At 33.0% G+C, this 26,939-nt stretch overlaps 1 protein-coding gene across 4 annotated transcripts in view; it reads right to left on the bottom strand.

Annotated features, from left to right (window-relative positions):
* Positions 1 to 26,939, bottom strand: part of Iqcb1 (IQ motif containing B1) — a 57,621-nt gene that overhangs the window by 2,839 nt on the left and 27,843 nt on the right. For all 4 annotated transcript variants that reach the window (XM_071615297.1, XM_027935983.2, XM_027935984.2 and 1 more), the window contains 6 exons: positions 23,579 to 23,757; positions 20,917 to 21,026; positions 19,375 to 19,484; positions 14,125 to 14,267; positions 11,438 to 11,586; positions 5,157 to 5,288 (listed from right to left, as the gene is read on the bottom strand). In XM_071615297.1, coding sequence (XP_071471398.1) covers positions 5,157 to 5,288; positions 11,438 to 11,586; positions 14,125 to 14,267; positions 19,375 to 19,484; positions 20,917 to 21,026; positions 23,579 to 23,757 — 823 coding nt within the window. The remainder of the gene's footprint in view (positions 1 to 5,156; positions 5,289 to 11,437; positions 11,587 to 14,124; positions 14,268 to 19,374; positions 19,485 to 20,916; positions 21,027 to 23,578; positions 23,758 to 26,939) is intronic.

Here is a 26,939-nt window from a genome sequence, read left to right as displayed (position 1 = left end):
TCCCTCCAAATCAACTACAAATTTGATTTAACCAACTACAATAATGAAGTATTAGGAAAACATGACATTTTTAGTGAGGAAATTTTTTTTGATCATCTATTTCCTGAATAATATAGCATAACAACAATTTATTTAGCATTTACATTGTATTAGGTAATATAAACAGTCTAGAGATGATTTAAAGTATATAGAAGATGTGTATAGGTTACATGGGAAAAATACTATCCAATTAAGCATCTGAGAATTTTGATATCCATGAGGGTCCTACAAGCAATACCCTCACAGATATATATAGGTTATGAGCAGGTGTGGATGGGTAGGTAGGTAGATATCAAAAACCTAAATGTAAGAGCTAAAACTGTAAAACTTGGAAAAAATATAAGGGAAGCATCACAATATAGGTTTTGGCAATGATTTCTTGCACCAAACGTCTAGGCAACCACAATTAAAAAACAGGACTTCATTAAAATGCAGAACTTTTGTATATCAGGACACTATTGACAAAGTAAAAGGGTGGCTCACAGAATGGCATAAAATAATTGCAAATCATATATCTGATAACTTAAAAATGGGCAGACGTTTCTGTAAAGATATACAAATGGTCAATAAACACATGAAAAGATACTCACAATCATTAGTCATTAAAGAAATGCAAATCTAAATCATAATGAGATAAAACTTCACACCTATTATCTATTATAAAAACAGAGCAAACGCTGGCAAGATTGAGGAGAGACTGGAACCCTATGTACTATCGTACTATCGTTTAATGGATAAACAAAAAGTCTTATAAACATACCATGGAATACTATTCAGACTTATAAGCTATAACATGAATTAACCTTGAAGATATTATACAAAGTGAAATACATCAGGCACAGATGGATACATTATGAAGCCAGTCCTATGTGGTACTTACAGGAGAGTAGTCAAACTCATAGAGAGAAAATGGTTTTAAATGATGGTTCAGAAGCTGGGTGGAGAGGGAAGGGAGTTCATGTTTAATGGATACAGTTTGAGTTCAGTTATCTAAGATTAAAACCATTTTGAAGATGAATAGTGATGATGATTATACAACAATATAAATGTTCTTAAAGACTTTATATTAAGATATGATTAAAATTGTGTTTTGCAGATTTTTACATTTAAAACAAATTTTAAAAATTTAAAAACATAGAATAATGAGGCTATGCATCAAATTTACTAAATTAGAATTTGGGGAGTGGTGCATGTGGCTTGAGTATGTAATTTTTATAAAGCTAATTAAATTTGTAAATTATTAAAACTGTTAAAAGCAAATCAGTCTACTCTATACAGCTCAAGAACCTATGATATATTTGGTGGAAAGGAAAAATGCTTCTCTCTCCTTTCATTCTCTCTGCTCACAGAGAAGAAGCGTCAGTTGTGCTTCTGTACCTCTCTGCAATTAGGTTCTGTTATTTGGCTAAAGAAGGAGTTGTTAATACGATTGACCAGAACCTAAGAGATTGGTCATATTTTTAAATTTCCCCCCGCCCTCAGTACTGGAGGTTAAACCCAAAGCCTCACACATGCTCTACCACTTAGCTATATTCCCAGACCTTCTTAAAATTTTATTTTGATAGTGTCTTACTTAGTTATCTAGGCTGACCTTGAACTTATAATCCTCCTGTCTCTGCCTCCTGAATAGCTGGGAATACAGGCATGAACCGCTGTGTCTGGCTCATTGGTCATATTTTATTAATAGCCAGTCTGATTATGCTTTAAAAGCTCAGAACCCTTAATCCCAACTTAAAAAAAAAAAAGACAGCATTTAGGTCAAATTTGTTTTTTAAAAAATATGCAGCTTTACTGCAGTAAAAATGACATATAATCACTAGCAAATACTGAAAGGGTACAATTTATTAAGTGTTGACAGATATTATGTATATGAAGCCATCACCATGATGAAAATAAATATTTATCACCACTAAATTTCCTTGATATTCCCTTACCCACACCCTTCCCATCTTCCCATATCACACAACCATGGACTTAACTTTCTGTTAACTGTAGTTTATATTTTTAAAATTTATATAAGTGGAAAATCACATAGCATGCATTTTAACTTGTCTGGCCTCTTTCACTTTTTAAAATTGTTTTAATGACTAATGATGCATCTTTTAATTTGTTACCTGTGTATTTTCTTTGGATGAAATTTCTGTTTGAATTTTGTCTAATTTAGAAAATTAGTCATATACTTTCTTATTGTTGAGTTTTTTTTTTAAAGGGAGTATCTTGCTCCAAACATTTATTTTATTTGTTTTTATGTGGTTTTGAGGATTAAACCCAGTGCCTCTACTACTGAGCTACAACCCTAGCCCTTATTGTTGAGTTCTGAAAGTTCTTTCACTATTCTGGATTAAAGGACCTTTTTATATTCTGGATATGCTTGGCAAAAATGTTCTCCCAATCTGTCCTCTTTTTTAATTCTCTTAAGTGTCTTCTGAAGAGCAGAAGTTTTAAGTTTTTACATACTCAATTTATCATTTTTTTTTCCTTTTTGCTTCTGGTATTGTATTTAAGAAATCTCTGCCTAACTTAAGGTCACAATTTTTCTCCAAGAAATTTTATAGTTTTATGTTCTGCATTCAAGTTTTTTATTCATTTTGAGTTAAATTTTGTAAATGATATGATGTGTGGATCCAAGTTCAATTTTTTAAGATATATAATTGCTTCAGTGTCTCTACTGCATTAACTTTGGAAGAATGAAAAAGTAAAGAAACAACTGGCTATATATATGAGTTTATTTCTAGATTAGATTCTCTAACTTCTAGTTCCTGGAGACTATGATTTAATTTTCTGCTTCTATCAAGTTAACTATTCTAACTCAGATAAATGAAACGTTCCTTTTGTGTCTGGATTATTTCACTTAGCATTTCTTAAAGGTTCATTCATGTTGGTGTCATGTAGTTTGAAACTGTCATTAGGTACATAAACATTTAGAAATTTTAAATTTTCTCTTCATTAAAAATAGCCCTACACCATTATACTTTGCTCTATCTTTTTATATTTTCATATTTAAAATATGTTTCTATACTCAGGCTTTACTTTTTAATTTAATCTGAAAATACTTGTGTTTTAATTGGTGGACCATTTACATTTATTGTAATATGGTCATTATTAAGTCTATCATTTTGATATTTTTTATTTGTCCCATCACTTTCTTTAATGCTTCCTTTTTTTTCTGCCCCCTAATAAAGTATGTTTTATTTATTTATTTATTTTTTGGGTGCTAGGGATTGGACCCAGGGCCTTCTGCATGCAAAGCAAGCACTCCACCAACTGAGCTATATCCCTAGCCTTTATGATTCATTTTAATTTCCTTCATAGGCTAATTAGCTTAACTCTTTTGCTGTTTAATTTTAGTGGTTGATTTAGTTTTCTTTTTGGTGGTGCTGGGGATTGAACTCAGGGTCTTTTGCATGTGAGGCAAGCACTCTACCAACTGAGCTATAGATTGATTTAGGATTCAGAGTACACCTCTTTAATTTCTCAATCACCTTTGAGTGATGCATACAACTTTATATATATAAAAGCCTTTCACCCTTATATATCTATTTCTCCCCTCCTTGATTTTATGCATTTTTATTTTTAGACCTTATAGATGCTACTAAAAATTACCATAATTTTTGTTCAAAACAAAGGCTTTATCATAGGGTTATTAGGTTTGTTTTCACCCTTTCAAAGAGGTCTGAACAGAATTATGTAAAAAAAAAATCCTTGGGCCAACAAAAAATGTTATTTGGTATATAAAATATTCGTTGCTCCCATCCTACAAGTCCTTCTTCTTCAGCTTCCTGTAAAAAGGGCTATGACACCAATATTTACCTGAAGCAAAACCACATGTATATCAACCAAAAAAAAAAAAAAAAAAGCCAGCAAACTAAAGCTAATATCCTTTGAAAATAAATTTTACTGAAGCATAACCACACCTATTCATTTATGTATATTCTTTGGCTGCTTTAATGCTACTACAGCAGAGATAAATAGCTACCATACAGGCTAAATGGCCTGAAAATATTTGCCATGTGGTACACATTATAAGAGTCAGTTATTTTTTATTAAAAATTTATATAATAAATATTAAAGCCTCTATAAGCAGGAGGCCTTAGTTATATCACTGGACTGAACCCTGCTATCTAAATTAGTTTTTATCATTTCTATGTTCCAGTGGTTATCAAATTCATACTTAGTCACTAACACATTTGTACTCTGCTTCCTATTTGTATATATATTTTTGAGGGGCTGGGAGCTTCAGAAGAATGAAAGGGTAAATGACAGAAATACTTAAATATCACATCAAACCTCTAACATTAGTTACCTAGAATCTTTAGGTTTTAGAAGTATATGTTTATGTGTGTGGGAAGGAGGAGTGAGAAAGGCAAGGAGGGAGGGAGGGAGACTAGTTGACTATTCTAGTGAACTAAAACACAATGATATCATAATCAACAAAATTAATGTGAACAGTGCCAAGAGATACTATGAGTGGTTGGTTCAGATGAGAGAAATAAGAATTCTGATTGATTGAAATGTATAAATTGTCAATTTTCTCTGTAAAATTCAAGAAGCATATTAGTATGAGAGAAAGAGAGAAGAGAGTGGTAGAAGCAAATAACACTTGTTGCAGTACTGTGTTCACTGAAAGTCAAAGATATGGATCTTTCTGTTGGGGAAAAAAGTGTTAGCAGTATTATAATAATAAAATCATAAAAGGTAGATAGTTAAATGCTGTATCTTATCAGCTCATGAAGGTCCATTAACAGTCTAGCAAATTTTTCATGTTTGTTTGAGCACATATATATAGGAATGAATACTGACAGCTACATATACTATTATTGTTTTGGAAGATGCAACATAGCTAAAGTTTTATTGTAGTATTGTAAAAAAAATGACATAGTCTTGTTAGTATGATAAAAGATATAACTGATTTGAAGCAAAGTACATTTTGCCACTAAGTATACCTCTATGGCCATATCACTATAAATAAAGTCTACAAATCCATTAACACTATGGTAAAGTCAATGAATCATCTTATATCAACAATAATGTTCAGAATCATAAAACCCTGCTTTACTGGTAGATACCATGCAATGGAATAGTGTAATATGGATATTATGGCATAGAAGCCTACATACTGAATGTCTTCTGATATAATCATCCACTTGTTGCTTCAGTTCAACTCTGCGTGCATCAGTGAGTTCCTGGAGTCTTTGCCAAGGAGCAAGTTGTTTCTTTCTCTTACGGCACTTTGCTAGGAATTTAAGGACCTGAGGAGAAAAAAACGTTTGTTATTTTTCTTGTTTTTTCTCCCCTAATAGTATCTTCTCCCTACATTGTAGAGTAATAACACCAATGTAACAATGGTAACTCTAAGTGTGTATGAGGAGGGGGACAAGACTATGACCGAGTAAGGAAGGACAGTGACTTTTTAATTCTACAGATGCTCATGACATGTGAGGGGTTATGTCCTAAAAAAAAAAAAAAAAAAAAAAAAAAACCCACTGTTTAAGTTGAAAATACTATAAGTAAAAAATGCATTAACCTACCTAACACCATAGTTTGATTTCTACTGAATGCATATCACTTTTGCACTACTGTAAAGCAAAGACCATTTATATTCTGTAGTGCTCTCAAAGTTTTATAAGGGTGTATTCAGATATCATTTTTGTAGTAAGCAATGGAGATAAAAAAGTAAATAAATATTGATTTAGTCTCAATTCTAATTCCTCATTAACTATATGATTCTGAGCAAGTGACATGAGCTCTATGAAAGGTTCTATGTCTATAGAAAACAGGAACCCTAATTCTACATGTCCTACAGGATTGTAAACATCAAAGAAATAATATAGAAGAAAACATTTGGTAATTGAGAAAATATTATAGAATTGTAAGGTATGAGGCTGGGGACAAAAGCATTGTCTGAATGTCTTTTCTCATGTCCTTCAGAATGGACTCCTGGTAAAATAAGTAATCTTGTAATAGAACTGGAGATATACCTTAGTGGTATAGTGTTTGCCCAGCATGCATGAGGTCTTGTGTTGAATCTCCATCACCACAAAACAATGGAAAACAAATCTTGTAACAGGCATGATTTGAGACAAAATCATTCTTCCCACTTTTCTTTACTCTTTTCTTTGTTGTTTTTATTTTCATCAAAGTTACAAGTTCACACTCTTTAAAGAAGTAGTTATCCAGTCTGTTTCCAGTTTTTTGTTTTTTTTTTTTTTTTGTAAACCAAAGGGCACTTTGCACTGAACTACACCTCCATCTTTTTTTTATTTAGTTTGTTTTATTTCAAGATAAGATCTCATTAACTTCCCAGGCTGACCTCGAACTTGTGGTCCTCCTGTCTCAGCCTCCTGAGTCACTAGATTATAGGTGTGCACCACCGCGCCCTGCTGCTATCAGGTTTGATATCGCCTGAAAGCTAAAAATGGTTTTGTATGTTTTATGGTTAAAAAAATTCAAAAGGAAAAGAATCTTTCGTGACATGTAATACTTTGTGCAATTCAAAATTCAATGTCTGCAAATAAAGTTGTATTGGAACACAGTTACACTCATTTGTTTACTATTGTCTGTGGCTGCCTTTGTACTACAACTGTTGAGTTTAGTAGCTACAAAGACGTGCAGTCCAGTAAAGCCTAAAATATTTCCCTATCTGGCTCTTTCCAAAGAAAGTTTGTTGGTATAATTCTATTGTTTAAAGTGTCAGTGTTATAGTAATAATTATCTGAACAACCATTCTCTGCCCTACCCTGTTCCCAATCCCAAAGGAAATAACTTTTATCAAGTTTTTCTTTTGATAGTGAGCTCCATCTACTTTTCTGTTTTATTTTTTCAGAATGTAAAATACGGATTTAAATTCCTTTTACTGTTTATATTCCCACATACTTTCCATATCCCATCCATCCAACATTATTATGTCAAAATTTTAGTTAAATCAATGTTAAATATTTACACATTATTACTACATAAAAGCTATTCACTTTTGAAGCATACATTATGATTATTTTTCCTTTCTTGAACATTTACTCTGGGATTAAAATTTCTCTTTTGTTTTTGTGCTTCATTTTCTATATAGTTACTACCAGTTATGTGAACTCTGCCCTAATTGTCAAGACATTACAACACATCAGGCATTCTGCCAAATACATTTTCTTGGACATACTTTCTGACTTGACTCTGTCTATTCTTGGGGCATAGCTGTTATCCTGTCGTCCCCATTCACCACTGGCTACTCCTTTCACTGTTCCTTTGCATTTCTTGGATTCCACACTGTCTTCTCTCTTGGATTACTCCTTTGTTTCAGAGATTTTGTGATGCTTATAAATGTCTTTGGGAAGGCAGGGGCAGTACTATGTGCCTGTAATTGCAACTGCTTGAGAGGCTGATGTGGCAGGATCACCAGTTTGGGGCCAGTCTAAGTAATTTAGCAAGACCCATCTCAAAAAATAAAATAAAACTAAATTAAAAAGTCTTTGACCTGCCCTTAATTGGTGTTTGGTTAAGTATGTGCTACTGAGAACTCCATTTGATCCTAGTATATTTCTGGGTAATGTAAAATAAATGTAGGTGTGTTTCTGTCATTGTCTTAGATATTTAGTTGGTCCTTTTAATCTAAAGGTCATAATATTCAGTTTGTAAAATCTTAACTTATTTGATTTCCTCTCCTGTTTTTTCTGCTCTTGACTGTAAATTTCTGGGTGTTGAACATCCTGGACTGATAATCTTTTTGTGTCACTTTCTAAGATGTTTCCTTAACTTCGGGTCTTTATGATTTTCAATATTTCTATCAAATTTTATTTCTATTTCTCCCTTTTATACAACATCCTGAATTGGTTTCATGAATTTTTAATTCCCACTATTAAAAGGTGTTTATGTACGCTTTCCTTTACATCAGTCCTAAACCATTTCCAACTGGAATTATCTTCTTTTATCTGAAGAAATAATATGTAAAGATAAATTTTATTTTAGAATTTCTGCAATGTCTCCTTCTACCAAATAGCATTACTCAGTTTGTTTTGGTCATGGCTTTTCCTCAGCTGTTCTAAGACACTTATCTTTTCAGCTGATATTTAAGGGTGGGCCATAAGGAGCTATTTTGAAATTCTGAGCAGCTGGGTAGGGATTATCTACTGTATACTTCAATATAGGGTTAATGAACCATATTGTTTCATTGGGGCACTTCAGTGTGAACATACTTATGACTTTTCTCTTAGGCTGTTCATATTTCCCAGAGAAAATGATTCCAATATACTGTCTATAGGATATAAGCCTGACTGACAGCACTCTGAGAGCTGAGAAGAAAAAATGAATGGAGGTCATAACATTAAGTATATAAAACTGTTATTAGTATGATACTAGATCCTTTACTGTTCTTGTGCACCCTGCCAACCCTAATGAGGACCCTTTCCTTTCCCTCTATTCTTCCTTTTCCTTGACTTTTCTTTTTTGCCTCTTTCTGTCTTCCACCCCATGTTTTTGATACCACCCTGGGCTTATGATGCAATGTTGGGAAGTTCTCTGTTTCTAGATCAGAAAAGCTTCCTTGACTGTTATCTCTTATCTCTTTTCTTTAACGTTTGTCTTTTCAATACTCTAACATTTTGTTTATTGTTTAACTGCCACTGGTTTGTTTCACTAAGTCCTTTTGTGGTTTGTCAGTGACATACATGTATAATAATGTTATAATACTTTTCTGCTACAAGCACGTAGCAATTGATTGGCCATCATTCTGGCTCTAGGGAGCAGGACACATCCCCTTTCTCAGCTTCTTAATTTCAATAGATGAAAGCAAGAGAAGAGCATCCTAGAACATTCAAAAGGAAAAGGCAGCTAACTCTTCAAACTTAATTCTAGCACTGTAGTCCTACTGAGAGTTACAACTTGTCTATGTGAGTAAGGCTGTGGAATTTGAAACTGGCCAATTTTCATAGTGTTTCATCAATTTTTACTACTAGATAAGCAATGTCTCTTGTTTTTGTATAATGTAAGGGAAGAAGAAAATGATGATAACAGTCTGGCCTTTCTTTTCCTGCCAAGGACACTAATAATAACCCATCTACTGAAGGACAAGTTGATTGAAAAGATAAACTTATTCCCTTCTATTACTTTCAAGGAAGCTAATGAATTATCTCCCTTTCTTACTTGCCAAGGTCAATAGTGGTACAAAAAGAAATATAATGTAAGTCACATATATAATTTTTTTTAGTGACATTAAAAAAGTATAAATAGGTGAGATAATATTTTATGTATAGTAAATCTTATAAAAATTATAAAAACATACATAAAATATTAGCATTTCAACATGTAATCAGCATTAAAAAAGGATTAATGAGATATTTTACACTCTTCCTATCAAGTCTTTAAAATATCTGCTGAGGTTTGAGCCTCAGCACCACATAAAAATAAATAAAATATCTGCTGTATTTTACACTTAGAGTATACTTCAATTTGGTCTAGTTACATGTCCAGCCATGTGTGCTTAATAGCTACTATAGTGGATAATACAGATCTTAGAAATGAAGCTTTAAAAATATAGCAAAATGTATCCTTTACTGACCATTGTCCTAATATTCTCTACTACTTTTTCTTCTCTCTGTACTTTGCCATTTTCTTTCTCTTTTCCTCCTTTGAAAATAATTTTAGTGTTAGGGATGTAGCTCAGTGGTAAAGCGTCTGCCTAGGAAAGGGTCTATTCTCAGCATCTCTCTCTCTCTCACACACACACAAACAAAACAAAACAAAAAAACAATCTTCTTATTTCCTTTTCCAGTTTGCTAGCTTTGTTTTGACTTCAGTGTTATTTTGGTAGTGAGATACAAAGACTATAGACATGATTTTGACCCATCCCTTTTTGTTCTTATTAAACAGAGACTAATTCCTTTTGGTTGGGCAGACATGAGGCAAATGTCAGATGCCATGGAAAGTATGAAAACCAAAATGACTTGACCTTCCTAGATTTCAGATACACTCCCATGATGACCACTGCTCTCTAGGGAATGATTAACAAACTGGTGTTATCTCAGAGGGCCTCTTTATGAACTTCTGGGCTCCACATTCCCTTGAATGTGTATCTGTTTTCTTAAATTTGTCAGTGTTTCTGAAAACAAAACAAAACATAACAAAAAATAAAGTACTGGGTTCACCTAAATCAGGCAAGATAGTAAGTCAACCTCATAAAAGCCCAGCTAATTCTCTGGCAGGGAAGACTTTAAAAAGGAGGTAGCCCTTAGGTAAAAGTTTTAAAAAGACTAAAAGGTTCTTCTAAATGTCTCCAACCTTGCTATCTATGGGTAAATCCTGAGACATTTTTGTTTAGCATGGAGTAAATATCAGGAGTGTGTGTAATTTAGTGATAGTGTAGGAGGATATATTATATTTATAACCTGAGATTCCCCAAAAGAGCCTGTAGAAGGAGGAGAAAAGTATTTCTTCCTACTTCCCTAGAACTCATTCTACTGTGCTTTTGGATAGTTTTAAAATATCTCCATATTTTTTTTTTTTTAGTTGTAGATGGACACAATACCTTTATGTATTTATTTTTCTATGGGGCTGAGGATTGAACCCAGTGCCTCATGCATGCGAGGCAAGTGCTCTGCCACTGAGCTACAACCCCAGCCCTCCATAAAATATTAATCCACAGAGAATGTTCAATATCTGTCATAGTGAAAAACTGAAAATTGATCTTAAAATTCAATAATAAAGGATTGTTAAACTAAATGTTTTAAGACCTGAAAACCTAATATGAAGTTCAATTCTGTATAAGAGAACAAGTGGATATTAGAAAAACTGATTATTAAATGAAAAAAAGAAAAAAAAAACCAGCTTATGTTATGATTTTCCAAGGAAAGGAAACATTCTGCTCTAGAAAATTTTCAGAAAAAATTATTATTTAAAAACATCATTCTACAATTGAAGGTAGAATTATAATTATACTTAATATGTCATCAATAATAATTATACCTAATATGTCATCTGTATATTTAAATGAATCACATCTGATAATAATGCACTTGCATAGGACTTTTCAACTTACAGAATAAAACTGACCTATGTAAGAACTGAGTGGAAAAGGTAAGATAAAAATATCCATTCATACAACACACACATTCTGAGAGCTGACAACGATAAATAAGACAGCTCCTTATCTTCAAGGAACTTGTAGTCCAAGAAAGAAAGAAAATATGTTAATCAGAAAACATGGCGGTATGGTATGGTTCTAAGGAAGCATTACGGACTGAGTGGCTAAATGAGTTTGGCCAGAGGCAAAGAGGTTCTTATTTTATAAAGGAAGAAATAGGTTCAGGAAAGCTAAGTGACTTGATGAAGTTTTTACAGCAGGTCAATAGAAGTGTCAGGTGTGAACACATTTTTGCCATCTTATTCAGAGCTGCTTTTACTACATCAGACTCACTGCTCTTTGAAGTGTGACAGCTGCTTTATACTCCGTAAGAGATGGCCTCTGTTGGTAAAATTTTTTCCTTTCCCTGTACCCTCTCCAGTATTTCTGGATAATTAGTGCTGACTTCTCTTCCATTTCCCGATTGTATTTCTCCAACTGACCTAAAAAGATGACAGACGCTATTACAACATACTTACTGCTATGTTTTTTTTAAGTTCTGGAATCAGGACAATGGTAATAATAACAATCTTACTCTTTTAAGAATATTGTTCACTAATTTCCCCAATTCTATTATTTTACATAGTTTTTAAAATGTAGAAACAAAAACTTTCTCAGCTTATGCACCTTCTTTAGAGAAAGGACACGTAATATTTTTGTGGCAGGATAATGAAAAAAGGGCTGAAAATTTAATAGAACATTAAAAGAAATAATCATGAGTACATGGTTAGGAAATCACTTGGTACTACCAGATGGAAAAGGCAAAATATGTTTATGACTGGTTATCTGCTTTACTTTGTGTTCATCCAAATTTTCAGTTGGTTTACACAGATTACTTTTTTTTTTTACTTTCTTGGAGTTAGCATACAGCCCAGGGCTCATAGTAGTAAAGTGACAAAAAACAAAACAAAACAAAAATCAGTAGAAGGTAGTGCCAGTGGTAATAAAAAGGGAGTATATTTGGCTGGGTGCAAGGTCGCATGCATGAAATCCAAGCAGCTAGGGAAGCTAAGGCAGGACGATCCTGAGTTAAGCCAGCCTCACCAATAATGAGGCACTAAGCAACTCAGTGAGACCCTGTCTCTAAACAAAATAAAAAAGTAGGGCTGGGGATGTGGCTCAGTGGTCAACTGCCCCTGAGTTCAATCCCAGTACCAAAAAAAAAAAAAAAAAAAAAAAAAAGGGAGTATATCTGAGATAGAGTATTAAAAATGATAGGATTTAATGACTCATAAGATGTAGAGGTAAGAAAGGGAAGGAACTCTAGGATGTCTCAGATTGGAAATGAAGTAGATTGTTGGTACCATCACCTGAATTTGGAGAAGCAAGGAAAAGGAAATCTGGGAGGCAAAACGATGACACTAGTTTTTGGGATGCCTATGGATAAACATGTAAAGCTATCCAACAGGCAGCTTGCTACAAAACTATGTTATCTCAAGTAGTAGACATTAGACTTAAGTGCTTACCTAGATTAAAATAACATAAAAATTAAAAATTAGGTCCTTGAAAGCATTAGACACATTTCAAATACTCAACATCACCTCTGGCCACTGGCTTCTGTTTTAGATGATGCAGACATATAACCTTTTATTTATTTAACACATTGTACTGGACAGTACTGCTTTAGAACTTAGGACAGAGGGTGAGGATGGAAACCAAACATGTGTGCCAAGCATTCTGTGTGCCAAGTATTCAACTGATAGTTGAAGCTATAGTTATGGATGGACATACCAGGCAGAGTAAAAGAGGATAAGTGAGAAAGGCTAGAACTCTGGACACTATCTACATTTAAGGGAAAAGAAGAGAAATAAGGTGCTAGTGAAGAGTCCTGGGAATGAATAATAAAAAAGGAAAAATTAGAAAAAAACAATCTTGTACCCATCAGCCCTCCCAGAACACACTTACACTAATTCCAGCTTAGTCTCTCACAGATGGCAAGAAGATATCACAAGGTTTGTACTAGGGAATAAGTAAAGTTCTAATGGCACAATGTAGCAATATTCTAACTTCTTACTTACGTTCAACAATTTTACATCTTTAACAGCTATCTTTAAATATAAATTTTTATGTTTTGCAAATTTATCTGAAAGATAAGAAAAATAGGTGGGAATACTGCTCATCATCAATTGGAAGAAAAATGCAACTTTTTTTGACTCAAGAAATTTAGTAAGGTTTAGGTGAAAAAAACACATCAAAGGCATAAATACCAAAAAAAAAAAAAAAAAAGAAAAAAGAAATCATATGGCACATTTTTTAATCCATTCACCCACTGAAGGGCACCTAGGTTGGCTCCACAGCTTAGTTATTGTGAAATGTGCTGCTATAAACATTGATGTGGCTGTGTCCCTGTAGTATGCTGTTTTTTAAGTCTTTTGGGTATCGACCAAGAAGAGGGATAGCTAGGTCAAATGGTGATTCCATTCCCAGATTTCCAAGGAATCTCCATACTGCTTTCCATATTGTGCACCAATTTGCAGTCCCAAATGTGGCATTTATACACAATGAAATTTTACTCAGCAATAAAAGAGAACAAAATCATGGCATTTGCAGGTAAACGGATGGCTTTGGAGGAGATAATGCTAAGTGAAGTTAGCCAATCTCCAAAAAATAAATGCCGAATGTTTTCTCTGATATAAGGAGGTTGACTCATAGTGGGGTAGGGAGGGGAAGCATGGGAAGAATAGATGAATTCTAAATAGGGCAGAGGGGTGGGAGGGGTAGGGAGGGGGCAGAGGATTAGAAAGGATGGTGGAATGTGATAGACATAATTATCCAAAGTACATGTATGAAGACAAGAATTGGTGTCAACATATTTTATATACAACCAGATATATGAAAAATTGTGCTATATACATGTAATAAGAATTGTAATGCATTCCACTGTCATTTATTTAAAAAAAATAAAAAAAGAAATCATCAGTTAGCTAATTAAAAGATACTCTAAACATTCTTAGTTTTTTGAAGTTGATAATGCCACTCACCCGGATGAACTATTTCAAGCATACTCAGCCGTAATTCTCGAGAAAGTCTCATGGCTCTCTGTCTTTGAAGCTGCAATTGTAATCTAAGATGTTCTTCTTCCTTCTGCCTATTGAGTTTCAGCTGTGTCTTTGTTCGTTTAGATCTGTGATGGAAACAGTAAGTGCCTTACACACAATTTCATAAATTATATGTCCACTCAAGAAAGGTATGAAATGCTTAATGTCATAAGTAATCAAATAAATGCAGACAAAAAAAGTTTCTTAGGAAAAATTTGTAGTGTTGGTAGGGTATGATGAATTATACTGTCATGTGCTTCTGCTGTACTTTTCTGGAGAAATATTTGGATACATTCATCAAAAGAAATATTCAAAGAAATATTTGAAATACATATCAAAAGTCTTAAAAATGTTGACCTACAAATTCCATTTCTAATAATTTTCTTAAGGAAATAATCAAATATGTAAATGTGTTCAAAGATGTGCTAACATAGTATCACAACAGTAACAAGATGAAAATAAATGATATATGCCACAACAGAGACTGGATAAAGAAATACTGGTTCATACATCTAATGGGATTCTATGAACTATGAAAAAAATAGAATTTTCAAAGTATATTTAGTGACATGTAATGCAGTATCAGGTAAAAATTAAATCAGATATACAAGAATGTGATCCAAATTGTGCTAAAAATTTATATGTAGTTACATAAAAGACTAAATGATAAAAACCATTAAAATTTCAATAGCAATTTTTACTACATGGTGTGATTATGGCCGATTTTTTCCTTAGGTTTACCTATTTCTCAATTACTTGACTACTAAACACTATTTTATAACTAGTTATAAATTTTTCATGTGTTAAAAACATCTTATTTATTATTTTTATATTAATTGCTTTTATTTATCAACTTTCTCCTTAGCCTTTCCAACCCAATTTTTTTTTTTGGGGGGGGTAGCGGGGATTGAACTCAGAGGTAATCAACCATTGAGCTCCATCCCAGCCCTATTTTGTATTTTATTTAGAGACAGGGTCTCACTGAGTTGCTTAACTTGTTGCTTTTGCTGAGGCTGGGCTTTGAACTCACAATCCTCCTGCCTCAGCCCCAAGCTACTAGGATTACAGGTATGCACCACTGCACCCTGCCCAACCCAGTTTTTGTTGCTTCTTACCTTCATCACTATGTAAGAAGACCATGAATATTAGTTTGTAGTAAATATACTCAAAATGCTTTCAGATACCCATAGAAAAAGAAAGCCAGGAGGATACAGAGGAAAGGAAAACAGAATACACTATTTATTTTACTTCTATAGAATTAATCTGTATGTCTCCTTCCAGAGCATGTTTTCTCTTAGATCCTTTTCCTAGAATTAAACTGCTAACTCTAGTATCTTGGCTTCAGTTTTGCAGTTTTAAGCTAGAATTCAAAATGGTGTAGTTAAATGCGGCTTTCTCTTGAAAAAGAAAAACAATCAATTAGCATTTTAGTAATAACTGTAACTTTTAAAAGAAATCTTTTTTAAGTAAAGAAGGAAAACTCAAAAAAAAAAAATGTTTTTTACTGTGGTTGTTTTCTCACAACTTTGAAACTTCCATCAATAATAACTTAAGTTTTCTCTAGCCTTCTACTTAGGTCAGAGTTAAGAGTTTGTTTCAAAACTTTTTCTTATTCCTGTTTGACAAAAGGAGAAGGGGTTTTAGAGAGAATAATGGGCTAGTTCGATAGGTGTGAAGTATCTCTTTTTACAGGTAAATTGGAGATAAAGTAGGTGAGGGACTCTCCCTTCCCAAAGAGCAGTTGATAAGAAACCTGTCCTAAAGACACTCCCTCACCCCAATTTCTGAGTGGTACAGCATGTAGATTATGGCATTTTGACCTTTACCCACTTATGGAGGATGAAAGAGAGCAGGCCCTAATTAGTGTCCTTTCAGACCGATTTAAAAAAACACCTACCTGTTTCTAACTTCTAATTGGTTATAGATAGTAATGTCTAATATGGTGTTATCAATATTTAAAACACTAATAATGTAAGAAACATGGTAGTCATTAAAACAACTTGATAACATATTTAATTTGTCAGAAATTGGGTTTGGGAAATAGTTCAGACATGCAGGCTATGAAATACGGTTAAAATGAAAAGACCATGGAGCATGAAAATGGAAGTAAAATACAAACCAGGAAGGGAGTAGAAAAGAGGGATTCAGTGATCATAATGCCAACCATAAATTGTAAATATATGTGCTTCTTTGATTCATGAGTTTTAATATCATGTTTGAAAACATTTATCAGGAACTGATGTGATTTTGAATGTTCCTTTCACCATTTAGTTACATTCTAGTTATTTTGCTATGAGTTTTTATAATCTCTTAAAAATTTAAAAAGATCATTCATCCAACAGACATTTTTGCAAGAACGAGTAAGTATCTGACCACTGGCACGCAGTTTTGCACTTTTAAATTAAAAGTGCCTGCTCAGTATTATGCCTCAGACTAACAGAGGCACCAATCAAAGGGAAATCAAACAAATGTAACTAAAATACCTAAACATCAGCATCAAGATAAAGGTAGATAAATAACAAAGTTTTCCTAAGATAATAGAGCAGCTATTAGCTGTTTCAGAAAACCTTGCTGAGAAAAAGGATGCTTAATAGAAAATAAAGTTTTTGACCATGAAAACAATTAAATAAAAATGAGCTTCCTATGAAAGTGCTTTAGCAAGAATGTGACTATAAGTAAATGTCTCTTGCTGAATCTAAAAAACCCTGATCAATTTGGACACATCTATAGTTTCAGTAGTTTCTCTCCCCCAGATAAGCATGGGAGGGAGAAATTATGAAGCTAATAACCTAAAAATGATGAGGCAGAAACCTCAGCTACAAAGGAAATGAGAGACATTTGCATAAACTGTAACAATTTATAAAAGAGGAAAGGTGCTAAAGTCTGGAGTACATTTGAAATAAAAAATGTAAATAAAACCTAAGAGCTAAAACTGAACTTCTGTGTATTCCAGAATCTCAAATTCAAAATACTGAACAGGAAATGAACACATAATGTGAAATAAATCATTACTGCCTTCAGTTTATCTTTTTAAATAATCACACTGGTCTGGTTTTGTTACAGAAAGAAAGCAATGGGATTTCTATTTTAAAATAGTGGAATGTTAATCAGATTCCATAAATATACTTCTAAGTGGACAAAATCTGTAATCCTGTAATGCTATTTTTGGTGCTGGGTCTGAATGCATGACTTCATAAATGCTAAATACACATTCTATCACTGGGCTACACCCCAGCCACCCGAGATTCTTCTAAATATTATAAAAGAGGACAGACAGCTGAGGATGATTACAGGTAGAATTCATAAGTAGTTAACTACTCTGACTTCACCACAGAAGACAATAACAAGAGCATCTCAGATTCTTGAGTCGAAGAATATATATTGTGGTACTCAAATATTTAGTATTTCTCAAATTTATTTGACCACAAAAATGCTATTTTCCCCCATTTTTTTTTTTTAAAAAGAGACAGCTTGTAGGATAGGGAAAATTAATGTTTTATTTGCTGCCAACAATTTGAAGGAATATTAGAAGGATAATACCTGCCTCTCATGAGTCTATTTATTTGATGTGTCTGTCTAGATTTGTAAATCTTCAAGGGCAGAAAATCTGCCATATGCATTTTTTCCTCCTACCATTTTCTAAGTGCCAGGTAGTATGCTGAAAGACTTTATATTATCTCAGTCTTGTGAGTTGTTATAATTTGGACCTGAAATGTCCTCTAAAGGCTCATATGTTGAAGGTTTGGTTCCCAAGGCAGCAGTGTTCAGATGTGGGTCTTAGGAAGGTGACTGAATCATTAGGATTCTAACCTCATCAATAGATTAATCCATTGATAAACTATGAACCAAAATAAACCTTTCCTCCTTTTAAATTTATTTATCTCAGGTATTTTGTCACAGTGACAGAAAGTTGACTAACGCATGAGGTAATAGATGATTATCCCAATTCAATAGATTGAAAATTTGAGGCTGAGAGAGGTAAGGCAATATGCACAAGATCACTTAGCCAAAATATGGCTGAAGTGGGTATAAAATCAAGTCTATTAAATTCTCTCTCTCTCTAGATAGATATAGATAATATATTTCCATCAATGCATCTTCTAGCATGTAGGCACTTAATTCATGTTTTAAAAATTAATGTTTTATTTGCTACCAACAATATTCATGCCCAATGATATTTATAACTTATCTTTAAGTCTTTCCTGAAGAAAACTATCATCAAAGAAGAGGACATCCATTAAGAGACCCAGCCAGAGTAACTTTAATGACCTCAATTTTGTGGCAATATAGCATTTTGAACCCCATAGCTATTTTTAAATGTTTTTTTAATAACTGAGAAATGCAGGTGCACTTATTAAACAGTTAAGAGTTTCAGTTTTCTTTAAAAAGTTTACTTCTGTAATATGCTAGTTTCATTTTAGTGAGCTAAAACCTGACTTTAAGTTAGGCTACATGGAAAATAATTTCTGAGATGGCTTTCCTTTATCATAAGTGACCTAAAAGCCAAATCCTTTTTTGTTCTTTTTGTAACCTCTAAGAATCTAGATGAATTAGTCATAACAAAAGTGGACCACATTTTCAGTATTTCATTTTCAGTCCACTTGAAATACAGATAAATGATAAACTGTCAGATCTTAAGGATCATATCCATCCATGCCATTTACTCAGAAAAACTGGGTTAACACATTTAATTATTACATATTCATATCTGTTTTATCATAATTAGATAAAAATACTAACAAGAACTGTTGGCTTTAAGGATTTAATATAAATATCACTGGCTCCTTCTGTATGCTTGGCCCATAAACAATCTTACTAAGTATATAGGACTATATATTTGACACACCAGAATCTTCTTATGTTATGCCCTTTGCTTTGAAATTGCATATAGTTACTGGAGAGTTGAAATTCAGTAACATATGCAATAGAATGAAAGCAAGGAAAAAAAGGACACATATTATAAAGAAATTGAAAAAAAAATCCAAAGCAACACCACCACCACCAAAATCCCCTTAAGTTTTCATTCAAATGTATTTTTATTTATTTATTTATTTTTTGTGGTGCTGGGGATTGAGCCCAGGGCATTGTGCATGTGAGACAAGCACCCTACCAACTGAGCTATATCCCCTGCCCCTCAAATGTACTCCTAATAAGGCCCTGAGATCATCACTCCTTAACACTAAACGTCTTTACCTGAAACTCCTTTGCAGAGCAATCACAGCAGATGGAAGCTTCTTTATTCTCTTTCTAGTCTGGAAACCCTTCCAATAAGCTTGAATCAAGCAAGCTGCTTGATGTAGTTTCTGAAATTATATGCCAGAAATAATTTACAGACATCTCAAGGAAAGTTTTTTAAAAATGTATCCTTCTTAAAATATCAGGCCAGGGCAAGAATTAATCCCCTTCTCTAACAATGGGTAGAAGACAACACTAAATCCATAGGCCCAGGACAAGGAAGGCCTAAGAACACTATACCTTACCTCCAAAAGGAAGTTTGTTAGGCTCAGTCAGGCATTATCTAGAACATATTCCAGATGTAATCTAGTTAGCTCCAAATTCTGTTTAATCTCACTTTCTTTTCAAAGACCTCACAGTAATGCCTAACCTTTCATAATCTTTTTTGAGTTACCTTGTCATTATTTTTATTTAATAGGCAATCAACCTGGTTGATTGGTTCTGACTATAAGCTCTGTTGATCTTTTGTGGTGGTTGTTCAAATATCTGCATAGTTCTGAAAGCTTTTGGTAGACTGTTTTGTATCTGTCAAACACATACACAGTTTTATGATTAGTTTAAGACATGTGAAGGTTCACACAAAGAAGCAGGAAATTCCTTTCTTCTGTTCTCTTCCTTTCAGGTTCTCCCCTTCATCCTCCTGCCTATCTTGACTCTGTATTTTTAAATGTATTACCTTTTTGGCTCAGGATTTTAAATATATAGTGCACGTATTGACTTTTAAATTAAAAAATAGTTTTTATTGTTTTATATTTAAGTCTATTTTCCATACTTATTTTAAATCTTCACCTGGAAATGACTTTCCTATTGGAATGAGGTATTTGGAGCCACCATTTCAAGTATACTAAAGGAAGTATGATAAAATAATATATACTAAAATAATCAATAATTTGCTACCTCAAACTTCTAATTTTTTAAACTTTTACTTTTTAGTTTTAGGTGGACACAATATCTTTATTTTATATTTATGAAGTGCTGAGGATCGAACCCAGTGCATCATGCCTGAGGTGAGCATGAGGTGAGCGCTCTGCCACTGAGCCACAACCCCAGCCCAAACTTCTAATTTTTATTAATATAATTTTTCATGTAGAGGCAAAAAGCATTATTATTACTTCTCAAAGACTAAAAAGGTTAGCCTTCCATAACTACATAGTTTGGCATAATTAGATATTTTTAAGAAAAAAGCAAAGAAAAAGTTTAAATAGCTTATGCATAAAAGATGATGAATATCAGAGATAGGAATTTCATAAGAATTCCTGAAAAACAAACAAACAAACAAAAAACCCCCTCAAAACCTGATGTGGTAGCATCTATAAACAAGACTAAAATTATATTTATGGGTAGGCCAAATGGAAAAGACACTCTTAAAGATATTTCTATTTTCCAGGGAAGCATTTTGCTTAAAATATTAAGAAAAAGAAAGTGAGACACATTTAAGGAAAACTGTAACTCAACAGTTTCAGTTAGCAAATATCCCCAATTATTCTTATAATTTAATACCTGGTCTTCTACTTCCTGATATATCTGAGGGCTTAAAAGGCTAATGAGCTGTGTAAGTTCTTGACTAAATTCTGTCCCAGTTTCCTGTTTATTTAGTAGATTTCTGAGTCCTGAAATAGAATAACAAAAGATATATTAACAATAAATTGATTTTATTATATAATCAGTATTACTTGTTTTTTGTAGTACTGGGGGGGGGCACTTTTCCCTTGAGCTAATACTTGCCTCCTACCCCCTTTTTTTAAATTTTGAGAAAGGATCTCATTAAGTTGATGAAGCTGGCCTAGAACTTGAAATCATCTTGTCTCAGCCTCTGAGTTGTTGGGATTACAGGCATGGACTACCATGCCTGGATAATTAGTATTAATTTGAAGTTAAAAAGTCTGGTTTAGAAATGAATGAATACAACAAGGTTAATCACATGATTTTTTTTTTTCCCTTTCCTCAAAGACTCAAGGTTGAGGTGTTCAGGATATTCGTCTGTCCTGATAATTCTTGTTGCTCACTTGTGAGATCTGATACAAAAATATGTCCACATAGCTAGGCATGGTAGCATATGCTTATAATCCCAGTGACTTGGAAGGCCAAGGCAGGACAATCACAGTTCGAGGCCAACCTCAGCAACTCAGGAAGACCCTCTTTGAAAATTAAAAGATAATACGCTGGGGAGGTATCTTGGGTTGTCCTTGGGTTCGATCTAAAAAATTAATAAAGTTGTCTAGACAATCTCTTTAAATAAAGAACAACAGAATCAGTGCAGTTAGTCAAATAATAGAGAGAAACTTGTTTGAAATAAGACACCTTAAACCAAAATATTTTTAAAAAATTTTTTTAAGTTGTAGATGAACACAATACCTTTCTTTAAATTTATTTTATGTGCTGAGGATTGAACCCAGGGCCTCACACATGCTAGGCAAGGCTCTACCACTGAGCTACAACCACAGCAAAACCAAAACAATTTTAAAGATCATTATTAAGAATACCTACTCAGTATATGCCTACCTTGTAGAAGTATTTAAGTAGGTTACAATGAGTCATTATTAATTAAGGAAAGTTATTATTAAATAAATAAAAAACCCACTAACATCTAATATTGGGACAAGTCAACAGATTCCTGAACAAACACAGAAGTGCTGTAACATTAAGCTACTGCATTTTCATTCCCAAATAATAGAGTATTAACAAAAAGTAAAAATAACAGAGCATGTTGGAATGATGTGTTATTCAATATAAATAAAGTAAATAAAGTGGCTTCTTCTCAGTATACAATTACAAAGCCATGGTATAAATATTCCCCTGCCTTACAGTCTCTTTAAAATCAAACTTCTCAGCAATATTGATAATTATATAATATCAAGAAAAAAACTGAATAAATTCTGCTGTTGAAATATCAGTCAAAAGTAAACCCTTTATAATGAACTCTGCTGGACATTCACATTTATGTAGGAATCTAATTGCAGAATTGGGAAATGTACATCTGACACAATTCAACTAGAGTTCTATTAATAGTACCTTCTCTTCCTCTCTATTCCTATAATTCATAAAATAATTAAAATGTTCACAGCAATGATTAATGCAAGGTATATTGCTAAAGTGTCTTCCAAATCATAAAGAATGATTAAAATGCCATTTTAGTTGTTTAGTTATTAAGTGCATCACATAGTCCAGTGAGTTTTGTGACTCTTGTCCTGGTTCTCGCTATGCGTGCATATATTACTTCTAGGCCTCAGGGTCTATGACCCTTAAAAGTGATGAGGGCCTTGGAGTATCTCTGATTATCTACAACACTGGAAAGGATCTGGGGTGTTTGGCTTCTGTTTTGGTTTGGACTAGTGGGAAGTCATATGGGATAATCCTATATTAAATATATTTAATAAAATAGAAACCCATTTCATAATTATGTTGAATAAAAAAGATGTATCATAATTAATTCATGGCTCTGGTCAGCAAAGAAATAAAAGCTAACAGATAACTTTGCTCGTAACTGGAAAAAGTACATGATCTGTTTGATCTTAGATAAATTAGTTTTCCCATGCTTTCTATTGTATATCTATAAAATGAGGATAGAAGTATCCCAAAGGGTCATTATAAATATTAAAAATCTTAATGCATGTAGAACAGTGTCTTATACATAGTAAATGCTCAAGTCAATGAAAGCTATTATGTGAGAATGGTATACACTGAGTCCTTTGAGCCTCAAAGGAGGGGTCTTTTTACACACTTGTGATTGATATTCGAGGCAAGGCAGATTTTGTTGTTTCTGAAGAAAGGTAGTGAAGTACTTAAAGAGTAATTAATTAATTAACTGATATAAATGCCAAAAGGGTTATCAACCTCTCCAGCATAGTTCTATTTTTTTCTAATAAAGCTAGCTGTGATAAAATCACTGATTTCTTTGGTCATTATTTTATTATACTACATGGTATATTCAACACAGAACCTTTTTGTTAGAGAGGGAGTAAATAGTTTTTGAACCTCATTTATGAACTATCACATGCCACTGTTGAGACATTGATAGCTTGATTATATAGACATTTTTCTCTGTTATAATCAAATTTTATCTGCATAATTCAATAAATTTATAAGAATTTTGTGTTTCATATACCATGAGTAAACATTCTTTTTTGAGAATCCCAAGAAAAGAAAAGTATGAATGTACTACCTTTGTAGCAGGCACTTAGTCTCAGTAAAATCAAAATTTCCTGATGGGATTCAGCCATCAACAGTAGAAGCTTTGTAGAAGTACTTCTTATGACTGGACTAGGAGTTGATAAAATCTTGAAAATAACTTCATCTAAAATAGAATGCAGGGTTTTTCCTTCTATTCTGAGTAAATCACCACTAATAGAAGAAAAAAATTTAAAAACATCACTATTAATTGATACATAGTTATTATTATAAATTTAAAATAAAATATGCAGTTATTTATTTTATTTTTTAAAATTTTTATTTTAGTTGTTGATAGACTTTTATTTATTTATATGTGGTGCTGAGAATCGAACACCAGTGCCTCACACGTGCCAGGCAAGTGTGCTACCGCTGAGCCATAGCCCCAGCCCCAGCCCCTAAAACATTAACATTTATTTATTGAATTTATTGAATTCCTATTGTGTATAAGGTACCATGCTAGATATAATAGAAAATACAAAAAATAGTCACAAAAAGTCCTCTCCTCAGAGAAACTCACAAATTCAGAAGAGAAATTCACAACATACTAAATAACAAGCATTTCAAAAATTTCAAGGCAACAATATGAGCAAAATCACAAGACAGTTCAAGGTCAATTGCTAGGTAATGTACAAAGATTATGTACTTAATTTAGGAGGAATCTTATTTTTCCTTGGTGTTTCCTTCATTATACTGACAATTTCATCTTGTATTACAGATGTCATGAAAAATATTTACAACTTTCTAAGTCAAAAGGGGTTACTCATTATTCTTTCACTATGTGCCTTAAGGAGTATGTGATTTTGTAGGGACATATACCCTTGTTTGACCACTTACTATTAAGGTATTTTAAATTTGATGGTAGAAATTGAATATTGTCAATGATGTTTAGTTGAGAACAAGGCAAATAAGACGCCTACACAATAGCAATGCAAATGATTTCTGTCCTGTACAAAAGGTAATTCTAAAGGCTACTACGATATATTGCTTTATTAGACAGTGATCTTTTTTCTATTAGTATTTTTTAAAATTTATTTGCAAGTTCATTTCTATAATCCTTTGACAAACCAATTCTATAAATCTCCCTCCATTTCTCCTTTGAGCCTCTATAAATATTTTACTAGTTCCCTCATGAGAGTGTTGAATAAAATTTTTGATCACTTAAATTTTATATTTGCTTATGTCATGTTTTTAGCCTTTTGGAAATTATACTTCAATCATGACCAAAGTAATTTTAAGAGAGTCCAATAGCCTATTCTAAATTTAAAAATCTCAGAGTTGAAAGACTTTAAAGGTCATTCAATCGAAATATGTGGGAATCTTGGTGACACATGTTTCTATGCTGCCTTGGTTTTTAAGTTATTTCTTATGCCAGGGATGTCCAATCCTTTCCTTTGCATCATTTCATTATTATCACACCATTCAAAACTCAAGTAAAATATATGTTCATTTCAAAAAGCCTTCTGTAGATAAACCTATCCCAGTCTGATTACTTCTTTACTCCACATTCCAAAAGGATTTAATGGATTATAATACATTATTTCAAATGTTTTTAAATGCTCTTTAAATTTCCCAATCCTAAAAATATGTTCTGCAGGCCACTAACTCCCATCTTATTTTTCTGCTTCAAGTCCAAACTTCCTTGATTCCATTTCCTCCCTCCCCATTCATTTCTTAAATGACTACACTTGGCATTCTTCCTCATTACTTCACTACACTTCATCAAAGTGCATTTAATTAATATAACTTCACAAATACCATGTCACACATATATCACTAACAGCTTATTTTCCTACCACCTATTTGTACTTGATGTTCTCCACCCACGTAGATTCTTTGATACAATGTTCTTCTGTTCACTCCTTCACCCTCCACCCATATATTTCTGACAAAATTTTCTAAAGTTTTCTTTATAGACTCCCCTTCCCCAGCACACCCCTTAAAGATTATTCCCCAGGAATCCATTTTCAACCCATTTTTTCTCCATCTATTCATATTTCCCACTGACCTTATCTTTTCTCCTGTTCAGTTTTACTACCATTTATAAATTGTTAGTTTGTAAATCTGTAACTCTAGTTCACCTCTCTTCATGAATCAGTTATTGATGGACATTTGATAATTTTTAGTCTACAAAGATTTGGATAGATGCTTGGTTTTTAAAATTGTTTTTAGTTGTTGATGGACCTATATTTAATTAATTTATTTATATGTTGTGCTGAGAATCGAACCCAGTGCCTCACACATGGTAGGCAAGTGCTCTACCACTGAGCTATGACCCCAGCCCCATAGACACTTATTTTACTGCCTGCTGAACCAACCTATCCAACACTGAATTCATCACCTATCTCACAGAGCTAGCTCCTTATGTATTTCATATACTAGAGTCCAATTTCCCAAAATAGACAACTTGGTGTCATACTTGACTGTACCTTTCATCTTATTTCATTACAAAACTCACCACATCCTGAGGATTTTTATTTTTAATAGCTAAAGTATAATTGATATTCAAGAAACTACACATATATAAAACATAGAATTTGATCAGTTTGATGTTTCACCAACACACACAAGAAAATGAATACATCCATAATTCCCGAAGCTTCCTTGTGTTTCATTATAGTTTCTCCCTCTTGCGTCACTGACACTTCAGGCAATCAGTGACCTGCTTTCTGTCACTACAAATTAGTTTACATTGTCTAGAATTTTACATAAATGGAATTACACAGTATATATTTCTTGCTGTCTCGTGTCTTTCACGGAGCATTATTTTTATATTCTTCTATGTTGCCATGTGAAGAGTTCATTCTTGTTTATTATTGAGTAGTATGCTATTGAATAGATATAGCACCATTTAATTACCTGTTAAAGGACATCTAAATTGTTTTTAGTCTTTGGTTATTACAAATAATGTTGCTATGAAGAGCTGTGTACAATTCTTCTTAGGCAAATACATAAGAGTATTGGAGTAGAATGGATATATATAATGTGGCAGTATACATTTAGCTTGTTAAGAAATTACTAACCTATTTTTCACAGTGATTGTACTATTTTACATTCCCAGAAGCAATGTATAAGAGATCTAGCTCCTTCGTATCATTGTCAACACTTGAATTAGTGTTTTAAATTTTAGCCATTTAATGGCTATGTAGTGGTATCTCCTACTGACTAAGGGTATTGAACAAAATATTTTCATTTGCTTATTTGTCATTCATACATCCCATACATCTTACATGAAGCATCCAATTATTTTCCAAAATTTTTTTTGGTTAAAATTTGAGAGTTCTTTATGTATTCTAGGTACAAGTATTTAATAAGATATATACTTCGCTTATATTTTTCCCAGTCTGTGAATGTTT

This window comes from Marmota flaviventris, chromosome 8 (genome assembly GCF_047511675.1).
Source record: "Marmota flaviventris isolate mMarFla1 chromosome 8, mMarFla1.hap1, whole genome shotgun sequence".
Lineage (NCBI taxonomy): Eukaryota > Metazoa > Chordata > Mammalia > Rodentia > Sciuridae > Marmota > Marmota flaviventris.
This window is presented reverse-complemented; position numbering and strand designations above follow the sequence as displayed.